Source organism: Eretmochelys imbricata, chromosome 8 (genome assembly GCF_965152235.1).
Source record: "Eretmochelys imbricata isolate rEreImb1 chromosome 8, rEreImb1.hap1, whole genome shotgun sequence".
Taxonomy (NCBI): Eukaryota; Metazoa; Chordata; order Testudines; family Cheloniidae; genus Eretmochelys; species Eretmochelys imbricata.
Window position 1 is genome coordinate 93,124,697 of NC_135579.1, and position 25,845 is coordinate 93,150,541.

The 25,845-nt window shown below is 42.5% G+C and overlaps 1 protein-coding gene across 8 annotated transcripts in view; it reads right to left on the reverse strand.

Moving 5' to 3' along the window:
* The window catches only part of FGGY (FGGY carbohydrate kinase domain containing), a 261,928-nt gene that overhangs the window by 196,491 nt on the left and 39,592 nt on the right, over positions 1–25,845 (reverse strand). For 5 of the 8 annotated variants that reach the window (XM_077823934.1, XM_077823942.1, XM_077823936.1 and 2 more), the window contains one exon: positions 3,579–3,712. The exons of the other annotated variants lie outside the window; for them this stretch is intronic. In XM_077823934.1, coding sequence (XP_077680060.1) covers positions 3,579–3,712 — 134 coding nt within the window. The remainder of the gene's footprint in view (positions 1–3,578; positions 3,713–25,845) is intronic. 8 annotated transcript variants of the gene reach the window in all.

Genomic DNA, 25,845 nt, shown 5'->3' on the forward strand with positions numbered 1-25,845 from the left:
GGGTGGGGGCAGCATGCGGAGCCCCGTGGCCCCCCGCGTAGCTCCCCGGACCTGCTGGCCGCTTTCAGGGCACAGTGCAGTGCCAGGACAGGTAGGGCCTAGCCTGCCTTAGCCCCACAGCACTGACAACCGGACTTTTAACGGCTGTGCTGACCAGAGCCACCAGGGTCCCTTTTCGACCGGGCGTTCCTGTCGAAAACTGGACTCCTGGCAACCCTAACTGAGTTTGATGTGCCACCAGGGTCCCAAGAGTAAAGCTGAGGTCATGCCGCTAACATACACGCACACACAAGGTCAGGCTGCTCACACACACACACCATTAGCATGGAATACTGTCTTCTTAGTGTCGTTAATAAAGATCTCTTTCCTCCAACTCTGACTACTGAATCACTCATTGCTAATGAAACAAAGACTTAGACTAATATTTTCAAGAGCCGCCACTGATTCTCGGTCTCTCCATTTGTTGGGTGCCCAATTTCAGACATCCAGTTATCTCTAGTTGAGCACCCAAAAAAATGGAGGCACCCAGAATTGCGACCACTTTTGAAAGTTTGGCTGCTAGCCAGTATATAAAATAGAGATAACAATATCTTCACCGCTGGAGTGCAATATTGCCAACATCAAGCATTCAACCTCATGAGTCGAGCCTAAAAATGTCATGAGATTGGCTAATAAATCATGTGATTTTTATAAAACAAATTCTGGGTTTATTTGTCTTCTTATTTCCATGCCTTTAGGGTATATTTGAGTCACATTTTCAAGCTTTTCTCCAAAATCAGGAGGGCTAAAAACATACTATTTTAAAATGAAAGCTGAGGTTCTCCATAGTTATATAACTCCAGGTTCTGCAGCTTTAAGTAAACCACCAAATATTGTGAGGCTCACAATAAAATCACAAGCGGTGACAACACTGAGGGTATTATGAGGCTTAAGGAATTACTGTTTTAAACATACCTTGAGATCCGAGGTTGGGAGGTGTTATATCAGTGCAGAATATTATTATATTTTTGTTTCATGTCAAATCCAGCAAGCGCAGTTGCATGTGCACTGAACCTTCTAGAATCTCAAAACGTAAATATAAAGTTGTCATAAATATAAAGGGAAGGGTAAACCCCTTTGAAATCCCTCCTGGCCAGGGGAAAGCTCCTCTCACCTGTAAAGGGTTAAGAAGCTAAAGGTAACCTCGCTGGCACCTGACCAAAATGACCAATGAGGAGACAAGATACTTTCAAAAGCTGGGAGGAGGGAGAGAAACAAAGGGTCTGTGTCTGTCTGTAGTCGTCTTGGCCAGGGATAGACCAGGAATGGAGTCTTAGAACTTTTTGTAAGTAATCTAGCTACGTATGTGTTAGATTATGATTTCTTTAAATGGCTGAGAAAAGAATTGTGCTGAATAGAATAACTATTTCTGTCTGTGTATCTTTTTTGTAACTTAAGGTTTTGCCTAGAGGGGTTCTCTATGTTTTTTAATCTAATTACCCTGTAAGATATCTACCATCCTGATTTTACAGGGGGGATTTCTTTATTTCTATTTACTTCTATTTTTTATTAAAAGTCTTCTTGTAAAAAACTGAATGCTTTTTCATTGTTCTCAGATCCAAGGGTTTGGGTCTGTGATCACCTATGCAAATTGGTGAGGCTTTTTATCCAACATTTCCCAGGAAAGGGGGGTGCAAGTGTTGGGAGGATTGTTCATTGTTCTTAAGATTTAAGGGTCTGGGTCTGTAGTCAACTAGGCAAATTGGTGAGGCTTTTTACCAAACCTTGTCCAGGAAGTGGGGTGCAAGGTTTTGGGAAGTATTTTGGGGGGAAGGACGCGTCCAAACAGCTCTTCCCCAGTAACCAGTATTAGTTTGGTGGTGGTAGCGGCCAGTCCAAGGACAACGGGGGGAATATTTTGTACCTTGGGGAAGTTTTTGACCTAAGCTGGTAAAGATAAGCTTAGGAGGTTTTTCATGCAGGTCCCCACATCTGTACCCTAGAGTTCAGAGTGGGGGAGGAACCTTGACAAAAGTCATAAAATATACTGTAGATATTTGCCTCTTTGTTATGTAATGTACCATCTAGTATATTGCAAGGAATGCAAGACAACTGAATTTTCCTTTGTTTTATTTCAAATGTTACCACCTGGTTTAACTCAGGAAAACTTCAGTAACAAGAAGATCTGTTTTACCTTTTGCTTTTCAAAATCTTCCCAACGTCCATGGATTATGGATAGGCACTTCCAAGCATATGTGCAATGTACCTTAGGTGGCACATGACCAGGATTCATCACCAAATTTGGTCTGCTGGTTAGATCATTAGCTTTCCCAGCCTGGGCTGGGTACGGACGAGGAGTGCGACATGAACGCTGATCCATGCCCCTACGGATAGGCACTCTTAAAATACATCACTTTTCCTTTTAATTACATGGTAACTAGTGGAAGCTCTTCTTTCTAATGTAGAAGAAAAGTTCTGTTTTCTTTGTTTCCTTATTAAAAAAATACTATTGTAAGCAGTAGGGTCAGATCCTTAGATGGTGTAAATCAGCCTTGCTGTGATCTGGTCCACAGTCTTTTTAACAGTGCTGTAGAACAATTTAGTGTTTTTCAATGGCAGTTGACATCTTTGAAATATTCTCTTTTACAGAACTAGACTAGATGTGACATTTGCTGGAGAAGAAACTCTTTGCATAAATCTGTCTAAAAAGACTCACTTAATCATATTACTTCACTAGCAGTGGTAACCTTTGGAGGCCAAAGTCCAGACAGGTTGAGAAATGGAACATGAGTACATAAAGGTGACAGTTCCATTAACTGCAATCAAAGAGGGAGGTCAGAGGTAGGATAGAGATAAATGATTTATTCTAGAAGGAAAAGCGGGAATGAAAACTCTGCAGTGTGCTTGAGAAAAAGTTGGGGTTTAAGGGTCCAATCCTGGTCTTACTGAAATAGTACTAAAACTCCCATTGACTATATGCAAGAACATGCCCATAGTTCTGCTGTTCCTTGTCAGTGGACTGTCATTGCAGGAGTATATATGTGCATACATGTATGTGTTTTTATATATCAGTAATAAAATCATATGCAGAATGGCTGAGCAAATTTCCCACAGAAGCTCTGATGGAAAGACTGACTTTGGACCTGACTTAGGAGTCAATGGGAGTTCCATAAGAGGGAGTACTTTCAGGATCTGAGCCTTTATCAGAAACGAATAACTGGAAAAGAATGTCAACATTTAGGCACAGATGAAGGAAGTACACCTTCTAGCTATCTAGCCATTCAAGTCCACAATTCTCAAATACACACACTAGGCAAGATCATCCAGTCCGACCAGACTGTGCTCAGTACAAGACCAGAGGATAGGTGGGGATGTGCAAGGACGCTTTAAGACACTTTTATGGCCCTGTAGCAGGCTTCACTCTGGGGCCAGAGTCCACCAGGATCTCTCAGGTGGCTAGGGGAACTAGGGAAGGGTAGGAGGACGTGGGCCCTCCTTCTTCACTGGGTCCTGACCCAGGACCAAGGGGAGAGAGGCAAGGAGTGGCTCAGACCCCTCTGGCTGATACTCCAGATCAGCTTCTCCGGGCCTCTTCCTACCTTCCCTGTTTCCCTTCATCTTGGAGATGTGGCCCCAGCCTTCTTCTACAGTCTCAGTAATTTGGAGCCCCAGCAGGTTGGGCGGGAGGGGGAAGGTAGCTTCCAAGCTCACTCCCAGAGTCCAGTTGTTCCCCCTAGTAAAAGAAGAGGGAAAAGGGACAAGATCAGTTCCCCATTCTCCCAGATGAGTCTTACTCAGTCCTGATCTTCCCCCTCTAGATTGCTCTGCTTCAGCAACTACCACCTGCCTGCCTTCTTTCAGCCAGTCTCTCCCTTACTCTTTCCCCCACCTGACTGTCAGAGCTCCCCTTTTAAGCAGATCCTCCATAAGGAACATGCCTGGCAGCTGCAGAGCCTTCTTGGCCCAATACCATTCCACCATTCCTTTTATCTTAGTGAGGGGTCTGTAAACCGCACCATAGGCCCCCAGGTCCTAGAACTAATCTCCATTTGTCAGGACCCCAACACAAATTAAAGCAGTTTGAGAGCTGTTCTGACAAGCGGACTCCCAAGGCACACAGACTACCACCTGACCATGCTCATTTCCCTCAGCCACACCCCTGCACCAGGGGCTAAGGATGGTGAAGGCAGTTCCACTAACACAACTCTACACTAACCACATATTCCTCAATAGAGGTGGAATCTTCAAGGGGCTGGTGAAACTGGCTATAGAATTGCTTTGCACCACTGGAAGTAGGTAGAGTGGTGCTAAGGATCTGGCCCATTGTCTCAAGAGTCTTTTCAGATCTAGCAGGGAAATGAATAATCCAAGGTCAGTATATATTGAAAATAAATGTCTTGTATACTCTATGTAATTTTTGCTGATTGGTTTTGTGTACATAATTATCTACAACCTTGCTTTGTCTTCTTATGTACATGTACAACTGACATAAAACCTATGCAATTACAAAAAGAAGGAAAGCAGATAACTTATCAGTAAAACAATTTTCTTATGCCTGTAAAAAGACTAGGTCCTTGATCATGAAGAATTTCAATTACTTAGCTATTGATTGGGATAACAATCAGGCAAAAATTAAAGAGAAGAAAGGATTTATAAAGGGTCATGGAGAATTGCTTACTGAGGCAGTTTGTGAAACAACCTGCAGAGTCTGGGGTTATTATGGACCTAATCTTAGGAAGCGGGCTAGTCCTAGCATCAGACACCTCCTGTATCATTAGGCTTGAACTATTCATACAAACAGGCAAAAAAGGTGGAAGTAATAACTGATGGCTTTAATAAAGACAACTAAGGGAATTTTGAGTGGAATTGTAAACTATGAGGAATGCACCACCAGGGGAAAAAGGCATTTCCTATAGGGATTTTTCAGAGATGTATTAAACTTGCTCTCAGATACTAAAGGTACAAAGAAGGGAAACCCCAAAGCTTTATGCAGCTTTAACTGTATCTGTGGAAATAATGATTAAGTACCTACACTTGTGATACACCTGCTCAGTTTTCTCAGGATACAAGTTTGAATACAAAGACCACAAGCTGATCTAAACAGGGGACTGATCCGACAAAATTTCTAGATCCTCCAAAATATTGAGATCTTGCACATGATCTGCCCCTGCCTGTCTACTTGGATGGACACTTGATTTCATCTTATTCCACATCCTCAAATAGGGTTGCCAATTCTGGTTGGACCTATTCCTGGAGATTTCATCACATGACAGAATATTTAACTGAATAATAATCTTTGATTCCTGGAGACTCCAGGACAATCCTGAAGGGTTGGCAACCCTACCTCATGAGAGGCTGCTTAATAAGTGGCCAGCTGGCACATTAATTAGCGATGCATGGGCCTGATGACACCCTCTGTATTCAGGCCTCCTCTGACCATGGAGCCCAGAACCTAAGAATTCTAGGGGACATATTTTTTATTGTGCTGAAGTCACAGTACAAAGACTATAAGAATCAGTGGTCCTGATAGCAAACAGGCTGGCTTATTTTCTGCCACACTATAAAAACCAATGAAAAACAACCACCACTGTTGCTTCATCCTCAAGCTCACAGCCTTTACTCTGAGTGCTCAAAACTGCTAGAAATTTTTCCTCCACTGGCTCCCCTCTTGGAAACCTGCCACATCTTCATGCACTGTGGAAAGGGAAGAAGAGGTCACAGTGCAGGACCAGAGAAGGAGCCCACTGACAGCAATGTACTAGAAGTAATGCCTTGTTTGACTGTCACCCCATGCATGGTCACCTAACCAACTGTATTCACCTTTTGCTGCACAGAGGTGAAATGGCCCATCATCTCTTGCTGAGTAAACAGGGCCTACTGAAGGTCCTCCAGTGCCCAGTAAGGTCTCCAGTGCCCAGGGCCTACTGAAGGTCCTCCAGTGCCCAGCATACCCAAAAGAAAACTGAGCTCATGTGGGTCCCCACCTGCTCCTGCTCAATGGAAAGATCTAGCATCTGCTGTCCACCTAGTGCCATCAGCACCTTGGTGTCTCAGCTTGTCTCTCAGTGCTAGATGAATCATGGGTTGGTGGATCTACAGATTCCCATGCAACTTCTGGATGTCAAACCAGTGTGCATAAGTCTCTTGCCATTTCATTCCCAAGTCACCTGGTTTGTGTAAATTATAAATTTACACTTGACTCTGATTTCACAATTTTGCAAGCTGTTGAGCTGGAAATTGATTTCACAAACCAAGCTGTGAAAATCTATTGAGCTCTTTACATTTCACAATACGCTAAAAACCATAAAAGATGGTAAATACTTTCATCCAACATTTTGCAAGGACTATACCACAAATTGTGTCCAGCTCATGCCAGTACTTTCACTGGGGGACATGGATCAGCGTTCCCCTCAGTACCTGGCCTGGGCCGGGGAAGCTAATGATCCAAACAGTGGACCAAATTCGGTGATGAATCCTGGTCACGTGCCACCTGAGGCACATTGTGCATATGCGAAGGAGTATATTCTTTTTGTTTTGATCTACCATGCAATGTACTAACAACCTGTCAGTAATGAAAAAGTATCCCAAGATCTTGTCATCTCCCTCAAACATATCCTCTACGAATGATATATATGGACCAGATTTCTCCATTTCCTAATGTTTTGGAGGAAGTTTCCTACCTCACAGCTATGCTACACATTTTTCCCAAAACTGGCCCACTGTTTGATTTCAAAGTCTGATCAACATGAAAAGAGGTTGAAGATGGCTTTAACCCATTTCAAGCAGTGTTTTAACTGGTTCAATGACTGTGGGACCTTTTTCCCCCTTAAAGCAGATCATGCCTTTCCTGCGATGCCTTTTTGTATTCAAGCACTTGTGAACAGAGTCTCAAGTCAGAGTTTCAACAACATCTGTTAACTTGCAAAACAGAAAAAATTCTTCCAGTGATTAGGTGGTTAACTGAAATATACAGCATCCTTGCAAACAATAAACTGCTATTCTGCTAAATTGATTGCAAGATGTATAACAAAAGGCTTCAGCCAGCACTATAATTTTGTGTAATCTTAAATACAACTGGGGCTCATTCAGACATTGAAGGAAAAAAAAAAAGATTGTAAGGTCATTTAGCCACCTGCAAAACCTGGACAACAAAACTAAAGAGCACTGGAGACACAGGGATAATATCACCATATATGTAGTTAGTGCCCATAGCAGTTACATTTTCATGCTCTGTATTCAATCCAAAACAAATTGTCTGTTTATAATTAAAATACAGTCCTGCTTCCAAGAGTCCTGCCTCAAGGGGACTAGTTGTAAACCACAGGCCAGATACATTTGTGGTGTAACATCACTGAAGCTGATGGAGTTACACCAATGCAGAATTTGGCCTTGTGTCTTATCTACACTGACGCAATTCAAATTTTAAGGGACAATTATGGGGTTTCCTCCTAAGTTTAGGCCAAGTTTTCTCCAAAACATGTTAAGGAAAAGGCTATAAGAGAAAGAATCAGACACTCTGTTTTTTATTTTGCTTTATTGTTGCATTTAAGAATATTCAGATATTACAAAATTTCATTGGATCTGTTTCATATGTATTAAATTTTACAACCTGTTGCTATTTCTCTCTTATTTAGAAATACAGTATAGGTAAGAGGTCACAGCAAAATACTACAATCCCAAGGACATTAAATACTACAATTACAGAAAGCCTAGGAGGAAGCAATTTGTGCTTAATCTGAGATGAATTTAACAAAACCTATTTTCCAGCTTGACTGTATAGCTTAGGAGCCTGGAGGCAAATATGGGATGTTAATGCTAGGGCATTTTAAAAGCAGTTTTAAATGCTATAAGCTCAATTCTGATCTCACTTATGTTGATGAAATTTCATTGGATTTACACTGTTGCATAAGAGATAGGAATCAGAATGTATATATGGGAAAGGGACTAAGAACACAGGGCTAGATCCTCTGGTCTTTATGCAAGACCAGGGGAAAGGAGGAGACACTTGCAGTTGTAAGTTATCATAACACTCACCTAATCCTAGGGCTCGGCTGGTCTCTGGTGTAAATAAGAGCAACCTTATGGTTATTCTAACATTCAGACGCCTTCTTGGCCCAATACCATTCCACCACTCCTTTGCAGCCTATGGCTGCAAGGGCCTGATCCAGAAACCAGGGATTGTAATGGAATTGGAAGGAACCCCCTGGCTACGCCTGCTTTCACCAGAGAATGTTCCCTGTCCTCGGCACTGGGAAGAGGTGGTTGCACACCATGGTACTTATACACCAGCAAAGGATTCAGTGAGCTGATTCTGCTAGCTTTACAGTTGCCAGAGCAGTACAAAGCAGCTGAAGTGGGGTCCAGGATGTGGCATCCTGGAAAGGGTGGTGGGGAGAATATTAAGGAGAAGAAGTTAAATGGTGAATGTTACATCTGCTCAAGCTCATTGCTGAGCTTCATTATAAGAACTGTAATGCTGAGTGGATCTTTTTTAGCTTCTTGACTTTGTGTTAACATCGGGAACATTTATTGATCAGGACAATTATGGTAATCGAGCACAAACTGACCAACCTATATACAATTTATTCTTTCCCACTCGCATTCTTGCTTTGAGTTGACAAGCAAACAGTCTTTTTACAAATCAATGCAGAGCAAATGCTATTGACTATTTAAAATATTTTTAGTTATGAAAAATAAACTACATCATCTGTGCAAAAGTTAAAGGCATTTTGACATACAAGGCAACACAGATTCAGAGCTTCCTCCAGCATCAGGCACAAGCAGCAGAAGAAAAATGCTTTAAGCATTCCTCAGAATCACATTTCAGAAGCTAATCTTTGGATCATACAGCTTTTCTTTCTGAAGCAATGATAAAACCATACTGGCTTTACTCAGCCTCTTAATGCAATGATCAGTCTGAAAAAATGAAAGTGAAATAAATTGTGCAGATCAAAATTTCATAAATACAGCAAACATTTTTCTTGGTGTTTTTGTTTTAAGCAAAGCCAGGAAGTGTGGTAATGAAGGAGATGAAAATGTTGAGGAAGGAAATAAATTGCAGCTATTCTTATTTTAAGGATATTTTAAATCTGATTAATTTCAAAAGTAGGGAGAATGGCAAGGCTGGTTAGGCAACTCCATCATTGCTGTTTATACGAATAAGTGTTTAAGCATTTTCATTGCTTACAGTGCTTGTCGGGCATCAAAATAACATGGGAATTATTCGACCTACAAATATCCTTCCCCATCAATAGATAAATAATATGGAGTACAAAATATATTAGTGTATATAAGAGTTCAGGATCAAAAATAGAAAATAATGGCCCTATAATTTGCAAAAATGTCCAACAGTGGAACATAATGCACAAAGTCACAGGCTCACAGCATTCTTTATTTTCCACTAGAGCTTCCTTTTGTAAGCCAAGGGAAAACGGATTTCTTTAAAAACTCCAGTTAACATAGGATATAAATTATTATTTATCACTTGTTTTGCAGTAGTAAGTGGCATCCCCAATCATTGACCAGGACCCCATTGTGGTAGGTGCCGTACACATCCAGAACAAAGATGATCGCTGACCCTAAAGAGCTATCAGTCTATGTTGCTTAATAAATGAAAGGAAAGAACTAACTTCTACTCTCACAACTGCCACTGATCAGCACGTCCTTCACTGTTCTCATCTCTAGTTTTAAAGGGGATGATGTTCCCTTCCACACATCACCTCGTCTGTTGCTTTTCCCCGGTTTACCATCCCTCAGCAGCAGCAAGGGGGTTGGGGTTTTTCCTAAGCAGCCACAGCCAGCAACTTTGGGACTCAAATGAACTCCACTGTCCTTTCTATCAGCTTCAGCAGCTCTTCAAAGGATGCAGCAAAGAATTATGTGGAATATCGGAGATCCAAATGCAGACTACAGACATCAGTAAATTTGATATATAAAGGAAGGGAGAAAACATCACTTTAGAAACCTGAAGTAGTAAAGGAAGGATTGAAAACACCACCACAACTGTCATATTCAGCAATAGTTTAAAAGCCCAAAACAACAATAATGGTGCGTTGCTTAGCAATGCAATGGAGTGCTAATCTATTTTAGGTCATGTAATCTTGTTGGACTGTATCTGGAAATCCAGAACATGATCTATTACATACCTGGATTGTGTTGAAGTGATTTATTGACCCAAGAAAGAAAGAGTGAGGTAAAGCAATAGAGGAGAGAGTTTCTCTCTCCCCCCACCAAACCAAGATGTCTGTTTCCCTCTTAGTCCGATTATAACCTGGTACTATAATATTCCTGTTCCCATAAATCCTTCAAGAAACCCCCACTGATGTATTTAATATGTATTTGGGGGGTTCTAAAAAGACATTTTCATTGAACTACATGAGTTTCATAAAATACAACCTCAACCTCTTCCAGCAGGTATTAGAGTCTATCTAACTGGATGAGGCCATGGCTGGGGATTGCTCAGTTTCTCCTTTCCTGTGTAGCTTATCATTTGGCTCTTAAATCAACTGTGGGCTAACAATTTTGACTAACGCTATTTCCCCCAAACAATGAACATCCAAGAAGCATTTGGTCAACACTAAGCTTCACAGAAAGACCACCTTACACCTCACTGAGAAGGAGCTGTTACCCTAGTTTTGGTATAATATGTGGATGAAGGGAAAGAGCTCCATCCAAAATCCTCCTTTACAGACCTGCTGGCATTATTTTGTATGTATTACTTCTTGTAAAAAACATTTACCAAATCACCAGGCAGAACTTGCGCCAGTAAGTTTCAAGCAAGCATAACAACCAGATCTGATTGGAATATTTTACATTTTGAAATTTGAACAAAATTTCAAATTTCAGAATTTTGAAATCCAGAAAAATGTTACCCCCTTAAAGGGCTTAACCCAGGGCATCCGGAGCTAAAGTTTTAGCCTCTGCACCTTGGGCTAAAAACTAAGTCTCGTAAGTGGCAGCTGTAGCAAATTTATAATCACTTTGGATTAGGCAGAGTGGGGGAAGCATAACACACACTGAACAGCAGGTTATATATAGATATTTGTCTAGAACAAGTACCACAGACTACAAGAAAAAAACAACACCACAAATATAAAAAATGTCAAGTATTTTCTTTCACACAACAAGGTTACTTTATCTTAGAGGAATTTCTCTTGGACATTGCCTGATGGATGTGTTATTGCTATAGAAACTGATCCTCGACCCTGGGAAAAATAGAAGTCTTGCTAATGGCTGGAGGTCGCCATTATGAGATTGCTTTCTCTGTCATCATGCTCCTGCTTATTGAGAGAACCCATTCAGAGGCAGCAAGTGAAGGATCTTGGTGGTACTTTTAATCTTTTAATGACAGCCTTTCCAGGGAAATCCATGTATCAGTTGTGGCACAAAGTGTTATTTTCAGTTGGAGGTTGTTGTCATATTTATTCTGTAATGACCTTGCAACAACAACAAATAGCCTTGTGACCATGAGGCCTCCATTACTGTAATTCCCCCCAGCAGGACTTCCAGTACGCCATCTCAGTCACTTGCTGCTTATGTAGAATGCAGAAAAGCGCATTTGCTCCTCGGCTTGAGCAACCACTTTCACATATGCCCACCCTGTGTTCTTCAGCCTGGGTGAGAGGAAAGTGGCAGATTGGCCATTCTGACCAGATGGCTCTTGGTTTTTAAGGTCCTTAACTGTGTAGACCCTGGCCTCGTACCAGGGGTGAAAGTAAGTCAAGTGACTTACCGGTACGCTGGGGCCCCCTCTGGCCCCTGGAAGGGGTGAGGCCTAGGGTGGAAGGGGCGGTGCTGAGGGGGTCAGAGCCAGCCCCAGCCCACCCTGTAAGGTAAGTGCTCCCCTCTCCTTCTCCTCCTCCTCCTCCCCCACCGGGGTAGCAGCAGCAGCCCGGGGCTCCAGGGGCTATTTAAAGAGTGTGGGGCTCCCCTGCTTCTACCGCCCCGTCCTTTAAATAGACATTGGAGCCCCATAGCCGCTGCCCCAGGGCTCCAGCAGCAGGGCTTTGGAGGCAATTTAAAAGGCCTGGGGCTCCAGCCACTGCAAAAGGCCCCCTAGGCCTGCCCCAGCATGGTGCACCAGCTCTTGCCGGTATGCCGTACTGGGGCGTACTGGCTTCCTTTCACCTCTGCCTTGTACATATGGGCATCTCCTCTTTGACACCTCCTGCCGAATGAGGATCCCACCTACTCTAACTCAGACAGGAAGATGGTTGTGTATAGCAAGTCTTTCACTGAACCAGAACCAAGTTTTGGAGAAAAGCTGGGCCAGTTTATGGCCTTCGGTGAAAACCATGTTTGTTCTGGGGCAAAAAAAATTGGGGATTGGTCCTGCTTTGAGCAGGGGTTTGGACTAGATGACCTCCTGAGGTCCCTTCCAACCGTGAGATTCTATGATTCTATGATTCATGAATTTGACATGAAAAGCAAGAAGATCTTGGCTGACTTTTGCTTTGAGTCTCCAAACCAGGCACGAAACCTAGGGAAGCGAAGCCCAGGAGGGCCTGAACTCCAGGTGAGACAAGACTAAGAAGAAAAAAGTTCATACAATCCCCCCAAAACCAAAACTACCACATTTCGCTCAGCACTGAATTATTTATGAACTAGTTCGTTAATGTTTGTAGAATGCATTGCATATGTAAATTTCTACATAGATGGTAAATTGCTGTAAAAATGCTAAGAATTATTAGTTTCCCCGCAGTCCCAAATGGAATGAACTTTCATTCAGAAACCATTTAAATCCATAACAGCTCATTACAACAGTTCTATAGCCAGGCTGTCCCACACTGCTTGGTGTTTCGCAGAAATTTGATCATATCACTATTAAACTGCTGGTTAGCTGATGGACCCCAGTCAGACCCAGACTGCATCATTGCATTTCTCCACAGAAACCTTTGCTCTGGATCATGCTTGTTTTAATTCCTTCACAGATCACATTCTGTTTAATGGTAATTTGATTTTGCATTGCAAGACCCAGCTGTACATTAGGAGGTCGCAACCTTCCCATTTATCACTTAAAGTAACTATTTTTTCCCCAAGTTCCATCAGGTTAAAAGAGTTAGCAATTTTTCTCCTTGAAGTGTCCCTTCAGCATGACCGAGATGTATAACAGATCAGTGTAGCTATGAATGCATTACAACATTAGTCATCAATTAGTTTTAAACCACCACTACAATATATCATTTATCTAGCCTGCTGTAGCACTATTGTGAACATTTAATTTTTTAAGGCATCTTGATTTTTAACCTGGCTGCTGCATCCCTCTTTTGTCTCCTATACAGACATCTCCTTAAGGAACAATAAAAATTAGATTTGTTTGACCTGCACTCAGGGTTCGTTTAAGCAAGATGGATTTTAATTGCACAGCTTGGTCTACCAGACAGCTTTTATGTAATATTCCAGACATTTACGCACTGTCTTTTGCCTTTCTGTAAGCAGATGTGCGCGCCCACCTTTGCCTGTAAAGCAGCTCTTACCATTCATTTCACATCTCTCCGGTAATCCGCTGGGAAATTGCTTACTCTGAGATACCATTGACATCTAATTAAGGGCTCAAGTCATTGCCATATTTCCTAATAACATCTTCTTTCCTCTTCAGTGTTCAACTTTTACTGTAAGGGTAACTCTCAAAGGACGTTGCTACACACTGAACCCCCCATGTTATCATGATACAATATTTAATGCTCATCTCTGTTTTGTTTGCTGTTGGGAATGCATATGATACGGAGATTTATTTCTTTAGCGGTTTGCCCACTCTGCCACCCCACCACTGCATGTTATACACGCAATGTCTTTGTAACATTCTCAGGACACATTACTGCATTTATGATTTGAAGGGACCTAGGGTGCAAGAGGTAGTGGGGAAAACTGGCATGTGAGCTGCCTCTCCATTTGGTCCAGCTGTTGGGGTGGAGGACTCTAATGGAGAGTCTTCTCTCCATTCTGATTCTATTCTTGATGGGGGTTGGGGGAGGATGATCTGAGGATGACATCCTCCCCTTCCCTTTTCTTCCAGCTTCTGAAGGGTAAGATTTCTCTGGCCTGTAAATTGCCAAATCAGCACAGAGCTGCAAGACTCCTAAGTAGTTTCTTGTGCCTATGTTTGGTTCTGATCTACTCTCTGCTTGATTCCCATTCACATAATTCCCATTAGCATTGGATGCCTAATGAAAGAACAAGTCTGTGAGTGAGAAGAGTCTCTCCTATTCATGCCAACGGATGTTAAATGCATAAATTCTTGGCATGCTGGTGGGAGAACGTACCCTTAAAATCCTCAGGAGAGCAGAAATATAAAAGTAAGAGATTTGTTATGCTGCAGTGTCACTGATCCAACATGTCAGATGTGTGGGTGCTCTAGGGTGCACATTACTCTAAACAACATGTAAATAGAGACAAATCCGGCTCTTTTCTCCCCAGCCTTGGAAGACTCACAACAGCAGAACCAGTGTGGTTCCACGACAGAAGACAAGGACTGGATGGGTGAGACCATTTCCATAGAGGATCCTTGTGCAGTGGGTGGGGATGGGGATACTAGAAAGTGAGGAGAGGGGCAGGGGACAGTGCTGAGGGAGCCATCGGTCTTTCCTACATGCAGGGGACATGCTAGAAGCTGGAAAACCTGCCATGGAGTAGCCACTTGTCTACTTCCCCTCACACAGCATATCTCCCTAGTACCCACTCCAGTCAGTCAGGCTGGGCACTGGGGAATGAGGTCGGCCCATAGTGATAGGTAACCACAAAACATTTACATTAAAATAATATTAAAGGACTGGTTTTGGAATATAGATATTGACGAATTAAAGCAGACTAATGATCCATCTCTGTCTCAAGACTGTTTCTCTGACAATAGCTTATGCAAGCTACTTCGACAAAAGCATGGAACTCCTTTATTACATTTAATTGTTCAATATTTTATGATGGTGCAAAACTTCTTTCTGATCTCAGCTGGTTTTTGGTTTATGCACTTAAATCCTAAATGGGGGAGACTGATAGGTCCTGTAACTTTCTTTACATTAAACTGTAACCTTAACTTGCTATTCTTGTTAATTTAAATATTAGATAGTGGACCAAGCTGCAGAGTTTGGATGCCAATCTGAACTCTTCCAAAGTTTGAGAGCTGTATGATCTAGGATTTTGATTCAGGCCCATGTCTAACAGATATCTCTTTTTACATCATAAGGTGTTTGACATAATAATATCCTGTCTATTCTACCACCCAGAGATGGAAATTTCTTCAAGGTGCTCAATGGTCTGAGCCCAGGATATCTAAAAGATCATTGAACACTGCAAGATGAAGACTGTGGTCAACAATTCCACTTCTGAGACATACCACAGGCTAAAGCTCATCTGTGCAAGAGATTTCTCAAGGGGTTGTCAGAGACTGTGAAACAATCTCCCACAGGAATGAAGGTCCGTTGCAAACCTCCCCAGGAACGTCCTCATTGGTGCTGCTAGTCCATCAATAACTACACAGCAAGGTCATGTAACAATACTGTTCTCTTATCTCCCCTGACAAAAGCCATGACATTCAGAGACCATTCATTTAGAACATTAAGCAAAAGCAAATTAAAGATGGGCCTAAGCTACAAAATTTGGATCCAGAATTCTAACCCCCTAATGCCAGATGAGTTCAGATCTAGGGTTCTGGATTGGCTCATTATAGAGAAACAGGCTGTAATGCTTAACACTTGAGGAGTCAGATTTGCTGGAAAGAAGGCACAATGCTCATATTAAATGTACAAACATCCAGCTCACAATGAGTTTGCTCAGGCTTCTGGCAACATCTAACACACACTGCACAAGCTCAGAGGCTTAACACATTTGTTAGTATAAGTTACTCCTAAATCATAGAATCATAGAATGTCAGGGTTGGAAGGAACCTCAAGAGGTCATCTAGTCCAACCCCCTGCTCAAAGCAGGACCAATCCCCAACTAACTAACCAATCCCCAACTAACTAAACTAGCATTATGTCCTTTCATTTGCACAGTTACTCCCACACTTGCAACATGAGACCACTTCTTACAAGGGCCAGCTGAGGAATTTGGATTCAGATCTGAGTTGGGATTCCAAAAGCCCCTAGTTCGGTGGTGTTTGGATCCAGGGGGGTTGGCTCAGGAACATCTACGAAGCCAAGGGAAAATTAAATGCACATCAGCCCTGCTGTGCATTTGTTCCTTTAATAACATTTTCTGCATGTTTGCAGAGCAGCAGCATGAACTGATGCAGTTGCTCCCAATGAGATTTACAGAATGTATACACTGAGCAATGTTGAGGTAAACCACTGAGGAAAGGCCAAGTACATCAATTAATCCTGTCCCCTTCATAGGCTGTATTTACACAAGCTGAAGGTTTGGAATATTGGTGAACTTTTCCCTTTGTGAACAGGATTAGGAAGCATCCGCGTGCAAGGGAGTGAATACAACAGGAGTTGTTACAATGTGTGTCACACACATGCGGCTGCCTGTCACATGTTCCCTGATATAGGACTTTGTTGCAGTGGATTTGTTGTACCTCACCTTTTTCCCCATCCTCACCAGATACTACTTTAAACAGACAGGAAAATATAACATTGACACTTTTGGTGCATATTGGACTTTTTCAGTAGAAATTGTATCAGTTGTGTATTGGTTTGTTTAAATTATTCAGGTCAAGTCCATGCGAATAAAAAGTGCTGCTCTGACATCCCTAGAGATGAAGCCCTCTCTTTATTCCCAGAACAAGCCCAGCTCAGGCAGTGACAATTAGCGCTTCCCACACACTGCCTGTTCCTCATCCCGGACCTACTTGGAGGGACCACTGCAAGGAATGAGAAGATACTTCAATCCCCAGGCTGACTCATTCTTTGTGGCCTCTGTGGAGGCTTCCATACAGGGAATAGTTAGTGCCAGTTGGGATGGTGGTAGGAAGGGGGCTTGTTGAAATGCTGCTGAATGTTTTACAGACTGCATATCTGAAGCAATCCACGAAGCTGAGAAATATTTAAATCACTGTCTTCCAGGTGAGTCAAAGTGGAACTATTTCCTCCTCATTCCCTCCTCCTCCCACAGATGCACCAAACTTTGGGTAAAATGCAAGGCCTGTCTGACTGGTTTCTTGTGATGTCTAAAACACAGAACATGGTGAGCACCAGCAGAGGGCCCACAAACTATTTAAAGAGATACTGCCTGCCTTCTAAGATCTAAGCCAGTGGTTCTCAAACTTATTTGATCGGGTCCCCCTTCTTTGTCTGTAATCATTTAACACGCCTCGCCCCAAGTACACATCCCACCCTCCAGCTCTGAAGGCAGCACATGCCAGCTGCAGCACAGACGTAAGCGTGGCAATATGAAAAGTGGTATTCATCAATATCACTTTTCACAGCAGACGTGGGCTTTGTCTTCATGAACACTGGTGTCGGTAAAACTTTTGTCGGTCAGGGTGTGAAAAAACAAACCCCTGACTGACACAAGCTTCGGTGACAAAAGTGCTGGTACGGACAGGGCTCTGTCGGTGAGAGGCTCTCCTGCTGACATAGGTAATGCCGCCCGTTGGGGGTGGTTTAATTATGCAGTCAGGAGAACTCTTTCCTGCTGGCAAAGTGATGGCACAGGAGACCTTACAGTGGCAGAGCTGTGCCGCTGTAAGGTCCATAGCGCAGACACAGCCTTAGAAGTAAGGGTGCGGCAGCGCAGAAGTAAGGTAGGCAAAGTGAAAAGCGACATTTGTCACTATCACTTTTGACAGCTGACTTAGCACCCCATTGCCACTCTTACTTCTGCACTGCTGCTGTCACCCCAGGGCTGAGAGCCAGAGCCCCGCCGCCTCGAGGTGGGGGATTGCAGGGAGCGGGGGAAGTACAGCCCAAGCCCAGGCTGCCTCCCCAGGAGGGATTGAGGGAGGAAGAGAAGGGACAGCCCGAGCCTGGATGGCAGGGCTCCGGCTAGGCCATTTATTCCCGCCTGCTGGGTGTGCATGGTCCTTCTACATGAGCCCCAGCTACCCGTGGCTGACAGCCAGAACTTTTCAATTAAAAAAAAAAAAGCACACAGCTCACACCTCCCTTGACACATTCCCGTGCCCACCTTGGGAGGCCCGCCCCATAGTTTGAGAATGCGGATCTAAAAAATTAAGATGGACATAGGTCACTATTTTCAAGCTTTTCTCTGCAACCATGAGACTAGAAACTTATTTTTTTAAAAAATGAGGGCTAAGATTCTCATGTAATCACAAGACTCCAGGAGCAGAGGCTTTAGGAAGAACACCAAAGGCTCAGGGACAAAATCATGAGTGTTAACAGCATTGGGTTCACTCCTCCTTCCAAATTTCCAGGTACTCCTCCCTGTCCCACCAAACCCCTCTCCCTCAAAACATCTGTCTCCTTTCCTCCCTGAAACCTGTCTCTCTCCCCAGTTTCCAGCCACAAGGGCACTCCCTGGGTCTGCATCCCTCCTTAGCGCCCCTCTCCATCCTGCCTCAAGCCTGTGCCCCGTTGGGTCCCTTCCCATCTCATGTCCCCCATAATGCCCTCCCCTGCCATGTTCAGTCTCTCCTCTGGCCCATTAGGTCTGCTCAGCCCCCGTGCTCTGTACTCAGGCAGGCAGCCCGTAGTTGCTCCAGAACGGGGGCCAGAGCGGCCCCTAGAGGCAGGGGACTGCCACTGTAGCTGCCCCTTCCCTGGCCCTGGTCAGTGGGTGAGGCGGGGATAGAGTGTGAGCGGAGCCTGAGCCCTCCTCCTCCATCCCCTGCTGCCTTTCTTCTGCCCCTCCAAGAGTGGGGCAGGGGATGAAAGTGGAGGGAGGAAAAACACAGTGTTGTCCTCCTCAAGCTGAAAGTTGGGAGGTGGGGGGGAAAGATGGCTCCCTCCCATTCTTCCTAAAATTACACCAATGGGGTCAAAAGGAGCTTTTTTTGGCCATTTTTGTGAGGCATAGACCAATAAAAGGCCAGGGCTGGTGCTGCTGGGTGGCGACAGGTACGAAGGAGGTGTTTGTGATCTCTTCTGTGTCTCCCCGCAAGGCTGCCTCTGTGCTCTCCCCCTCACAAGAGTATGTTTACACCTCTGGATTAGAAGGGGCTGATGGGTACACTCTCTTCCTGCCCACTTGGTCCATGCATGTTCTGGGAGCCAGCACTTTCAGGTGGCAAACTGGCCTTTTGCCTTTGTCTTCCCCTGAGGGCTGAGTCTGACGCTGTCTCTGTACTGCTGAGCGGAGCCCCATAGAGGAGGTGGGGAGAGGAAGGGGGGCAGAACTTGAGAGTGCTGCAGGGACATATCACAACTCTGCTGAGCCTGGCTTGCTTCTCCTGCACCCTGGCCACGGGAGAAGTCTGTCCATGACCCTACTGAAGCCATCCTGGTAGCCCGTAGCCACCTGGGGGGTCAGAACTACACACCCTTGAAAGTCCTCTTGAAACAGGTTTGAGTGGAATCACCATGGGGTAGGGGTATTGGACATTTTTCATAGCACGGACCATAGCATGGATTCTCTCCTGGCCCACCTCCCCTTCTAATTCTAATAGCAAAACAGCCCTATGGCAACTACAGCAAATTTGCTGACAGGAAAAGTAACATTAGGAAAATATTTAATGTATATTTAGCTTTCTTTTAATGCAATTTAGCAGGGGGAGAACCAGCACCAGCTCCCAGTAAATAAACACTGGTCCACAGACCACAGTAGGGAAACCTCTGCCATAGGTATAAAAACCCAAGAAGTGCAACTGCCCTAAAAAGAGCTTTGTGGGAAAGCCCTCACAGAGGGCAGCCATATGCTCTGTTTGGAACATGGCACTAGGAAACCTGGGTTCTAGTTCCAGGTGTGCTGCCATCTTGCTGTTTAAGAGTGGGCAGATTCTTAAACTTCTCTCTGCTTCAGCTTCTCCATTTGTAAAGTGGCATAATAGACGCTCCAATAATAAACCACTTTTGAGTTCTTCTGATGAAAGATGCTTTTATTATTAATATTTGTTTGTGTTAGGGGCCAGGATAAGCTGGGAGCTTTCCAAATATTCAGGAAAGGACAATTCCTGAGCTCACAATCTAAAGACAGGTAGAAAAATAGACAAAGGGTAGGGAACAATAGACAATTTACCTAAGAATGAACCAGGCATAGGGGCTAGGTGGGAGAAGGCCTGGAGGAGATTGTGGGGGAAGCTGACAAATGAGGGAATCTGGCTGGGAAAAATGGAGGCGCGGAGAGGGTAGGGAGGCAATATGAAGTATTATTAGGATTAATAAATTCTCAGTTTGGGAGGTGATGAAGCCTGAGTTCTGTTGCCAAAGAGTGAAACAGCAACAGACAATTATTGGATCCTGTTACTTACAGAATTCTAAGAGAAACACAGATGGGGCACATGAGAGGAATTTACCATTGCAGCTAAATCAAGGCATCTCCCTAGAAATAATGCAGGCTCAGTGCATTATCTATAGATCTCAACTGCTTCTAAAAGCAGTGTTCAGAGCCAAGTACCGGCTTCAGGCAAAAGAATAAGTGAGAGAGTTATCGTTGTTCTGTGAACGCATTTAATGGTAGCATATTAGCCAAGATGCTCTACCAGTCCTTCCTTTAAAAATAAAATGAAGTAAATAAGACAAATTCGATCCCAGTATAACTGTGCTTCATTCCTTTATCTTCAGTGGAGTGGCACTCATTTACCTCTTTTTGAATTTAGCTCATTAAGTCCATTCTAGTTCTACTGGCTTCCAGTCAGGGTTTGCATAGATCAAGTTCTCCTGCTGAAATATAAAGCCCTAGATAATCTGTGTCTAACTGATCGCTTTGATCTATGGACCCCCTTTATCTGCAGAGGGCAGTTGAGGGTTCATGAAACACTCAGACCTCCATGGAGACAGCAATATTGACAAGAGTCAATATAGAGATAGGTCACCTTGGGAAGTCTCAGTCCACTGTCCCCATCTCCCCCGACTACATGTTCTGGCAGCTATTATCTAAAGCTGAGTGTACCATTTGTTATGCTATAAGAAGAACATGCTGATTTGAGCACACAAAGAATGGAACCCAAGAGGTCTGTGAGTATGGGTCTTTCACACTCATTAAAGTAATATAATAATCACCTTTCATGACGGAGACATATGATATATGCCTCGAGCTATAAAATTCTTAAGAGCATCATGAGCTGCAGATTATTAGAAGAACAAATGGACCCAACCATGCAAGAAAGAAAAGAAAACCAGCTGGTTTAAATATTCAGATTGACAAAAATCTGGCCAACTGCCAAATATATCCTTCCCACCCAGAAACCATTTGGATTTTATGGGAGCATAAACAGTCCTTAAACTTCTCTATCATTAACTGATTATCCTATTTGGTGTCTAGAACCTAGAATGTCAGCATCTGAATTTGAACTTGATACGGCTCTGATCATTAACAAGAAACTACACCCTTTGTTTTTCAGCACACTCCAAAAAGTTCACACGGGGAGAAGCATTTCTTGCCATATGGAAACTATCAGTTGTATGTTTTTATTTTACAGTAAGAGTCACTTGGAATCTTCTATTGGTGACTGCCATACTACAGAAAAGGGGGATCATTTTGCTTTGTCCAATCTCAGAGGCTGCAAATCAGTTTCCATCTAGTTTCAAGGTAGTTTAACAATCCCAACAAATAATTTTGCTGTTATGGCAGATTGGTAGCAATTTGATACACGCGAACATGCATTGCCACAGGGTAGTATTTCTTAACTCAGCATGCATCTCCAGCAGACAAAGGATTTCAGGGCTGATTTTACAGAAAGGGGGCTGTGATATCAAAGAAGGACACATGAGCAGAAGGTGCTCTATTACCAATATTCTATTAAAGGTCAGTGAGAGTCCTTACATTAGTGCTATAATGTGATCAGAAACTTAATTGAAAGTATTCAAAGAGGTTAGTAATAAAGAGGTGAAGGCAACATGAATTTATTAAAGATCACTGAAGGACTTTGGCTAGAAAGAGAAGAAAATAAATATATATCTATTAGAGAGAGAGAGAGATCATTCATTAAAACGTATTGCTGGGTTAAGTGTGAATTTTCCAAGCAAGATTGGGGACAGAGAATTGTAATTGCTTCCAATTCATATTATAACAAATCAAGCATATTCATTTCACTTCCTTTGACATCCATACTCAGTACTTATTCAAAGTTCCATTGACTTAGCTGGAAGGAGGGTTCTTTGAGTAATGGCATCAGGAATTAGAACTAAATCATAGAAAAAAGAAAAGGAGGGTGAACCCGTACAAAAAGCAGATTGTGGGGAACTATCAAGATTCTCACACACAGTAACATCTCAGAAGACTCATGCTTGCTTTTTTTCAGGGCCGGATAGTAATGAAAGCTGGTAAAAAAAAATAATCAAAAATTTAAATGAAGAAAAAATCATGAAGATTCTTGCAAACAGATTGGATACCGCAACACTATTTATTTTTTATTACTATTATCATTTTGCCACATCTCAAAGTTAGAGTAGCCTGAATACCCATAAAACACTGAATATTTCTGTTAACCGGATGATTTGCAACAATGGCGAGAAACAATGGCCAAATATTGCAAAAAACTAAACATCTGAATAGAAATTGCAGTTGCTTCAAACATATTCACAGCCTCTTCTATTAGTTTACAGTGAATATTTATAAGAATTAATTTGTTCACAAGAATGTTTGCAGAAAGAAAAGAATGTTGCAAATACTCATCCAACTCTAGTTGTATAAGTATATATTTCAGCAATGCTTATATGGTCATTCTGATTGCTCATTGTAGGTTTGGGAATTATCCAATCAGTAATCAGGAAACAATACCCTGTGACTTAAGACAAACTGTGATCTATGAAGAACAAATAACAGTCATGGAGAATAATTTGCAAGCAACCCTTAGGCTGAAATGTTTGCTAAACCATTCACTGATTAGTTTTGAATAGCAAACAAATCTAAGTCTGTTTGTAGATAATTTGCATTAAGAAACAGGGACTAAATTCACTGAATAAATTGTTCATTGTAAATAGTTCTCCAGTTCTCCTAACAAGTTAAATAACTGCCTGCCAAAAAAAAAGGACTACCCAAAGAAAGGTTTTTAAAAGCATAGGAACTATAATCCTCTAGTGATAGTCAACCAATGTCCACTGGATTTCAAGTCTCTGATTGTATAAATCAGATTAAGTGTACCATAAATACTTTTGTAGCATCTATGGTAGGTTCTACTAGGGTCAACTGCATAAATCATAAAAAGAAAAGGAGTTCTTGTGGCATCTTAGAGACTAACAAATTTATTAGAGCATAAGCTTTTGTGAGCTACAGCTCACTTCATCGGATGCATACAGTGGAAAATATGTTAAGAACAAGTCTTGTATAATTCTGTTTAACAAACCACTTGGAATGGAATGGTCACAGCAAGAGGACAGTCAAAATGGGGGAAATTGAGGTACAGAGATTAGTAATGCAGAGTTAAATTCATCCCTGGCAGAACTCCCCAATGAAGTTACTCCAGGGATGATTTTGGCTATTGTTTTTGGTTTCTGAAGGGACGCGAGGAACGGTAGGGTTACATCACGGGAGATAAATAAAAAGGTCAAAAGTAGTCTGATCCTAAAATAACCTGAGTTCAGAAATAATAAAATAAAACAACAATATGTGAATTTATATAACATTTTACATCTTCAAAGTGCTAAATAAACATTAACTAATTAAGCAACAAGTCAAAGTAATTAGAAGTGCAGGCTTAAGGCTGCTGCTATGAATAGGGGTTAACTGGTTGAGTGTATGATCTTTAGACAATGTAAGCGTAAAAACAAAGAAACAAACAAACAAACATCTACAAACATGAAAGAAGAGATGCAGAGTACATTATGTAGAGCACATTAAAGCTGCTAGCAATAAATTTGTATCTGTCAGTGGAAGGCAAAGATAAAACTCCAGAAATCTCCAAGAGGATTAGGGAAAACAGTAAACAATGGACAGTGAAACACAGACAAAGCTGGGAATGTAACTATAAAGTGTTCAAGGAAATCCCTTGGTGTTAAAGCTTTAACAATGACATTTAAAAGTTGGGCCCCATCCTGCTCCCATAGGAATTCTGTCATTGATGTAAATGAGAGCAGGATCAGGATCTAACATTTAAATGTCACAGCAAGACCACTGCCTCAACGGGGCTTGAAGCTTCTCAGCAAGACAGACCAATTGTGATCTCATTAGAAATATATAGACAACTAGGTAATACCAACTCTTGTGAGAGCAAGCGAATCAGTTTGACGCTAGAAAGTGTGTTCTGATAAATATCCTTGCTAAGAAGCAAGCCTTGGTATAGGGAATGGAGCAAGCACTGGCAAGTGTTATACAGAGATAAATGGCACAGAAAGAGGGGTGAAATTCCCATTGATTTCAGTAGCAGCAGGACCTGGCCAAGATGTTAGGAAAAGGGAAAGGTGACTGAACTATTTTGTGGGAAGCAAATCCAAGGTACTTGCACAAGAGAACAGGTCAAGCTAGTTTTACTGGCAGATCTCCAGCAGCCCATTTCACATTCTGTACCAGCTCCTACTCTACTGACTGCTCCTGTCAACACTACAGTACTGGGGTTCTCATGTTACAGCTTTACAGTATGAGGGCCTTAAAAGGATATAGCATATGTCCAAAAATGCTGTTGCTAAGATCATCTTCCTTACTCCTTGTTCTGGACGTGACAGCCCTCCTGCTTTGTCCTTTTGCTGGTTCTCACATTCTGAATCAAATTCAAGCTCCCCATCCTGACTTCCAACAAGGCTCTGTGAAACCTGCCCCCAGCCTACACATCCAATTACCAACCCTCAATAATCCTTCTGGACTCTGCTTACCACCAACTCACAGCTTCACCAGGGCTCTTTCCTTTGTGCCCTTTTCCCACTTGCAGGCCTGTACCTTTTCCCACCAGAAATGCCCTCATCGGTGGCACTTTTCCTCCTACAAATCCCTCTTCAGAACATGCTTCTCCCACAAGGCAGAAGTTGTGGCGAATCCCCTGATCCTGAACTTCTTTTTAGAGTAACTTCGACACTTTTTTTTGTAAATAACCTGAGCAGCACTTCAGCCTTTGTCACTGACTGTCTTCATTGAAAACGATGTTGCTTTGAAACAGCTGAGTGTTTTCAAGGTAATTCGTTTTATGCATTCTTTCTTCACCTAATAACCATAACTAGATAAAAAGGCAAATGTACCAAATCAAATGACCAAGTCAACCTATTACTTAAGAGACGGCATATCCTACTGTGAGCCTGATTCTCCCTCTAAACCAGACTTCCAGATATCTTTTTACTGGATTACCCAATGGTTTGCGTTGGTTGGTCAATAAGAATTTTTCCAAGAGGAAATGACAGTGTAATATATGTGCAGTGTATCAATCCCAGCATACCAAAGACTTTCAAGTGTCTTCTTGTCCTAACGTAGCACAAAAAATAATAGTTTCTAAAGCCAAGTATTACTCAACAATAAACCAATAATGTGAGACATATTTGTAATACAACACTAAACAGAGCATAAAAATCTGTTCACTGGGGCCTGATCCAAAGCCCTTTGAAGTCAGCAAAAAGATTCCTAGTGGCTTCAATCAGCTTTGGATCAGGCCCTTGGTGAACTCAGCTATTAGCTCACACTGAAGCTGTGATTGAAATAACTTTGGGGTTTATTTAGTCTCCTCTTTGTGCAAACTTGTGTAATTAACAGCAATGGAAATTATGCATGTGCATGGAAGAATAGACTGAGCCCTGGTCTACACTAGGACTTTAGGTCGAATTTAGCAGCATTAAATCGATGTAAAGCTGCACCCGTCCACACGATGAAGCCCTTTATTTTGACTTAAAGGGCTCTTAAAATCGATTTCCTTACTCCACCCCTGACAAGTGGATTAGCGCTTAAATCGGCCTTGCA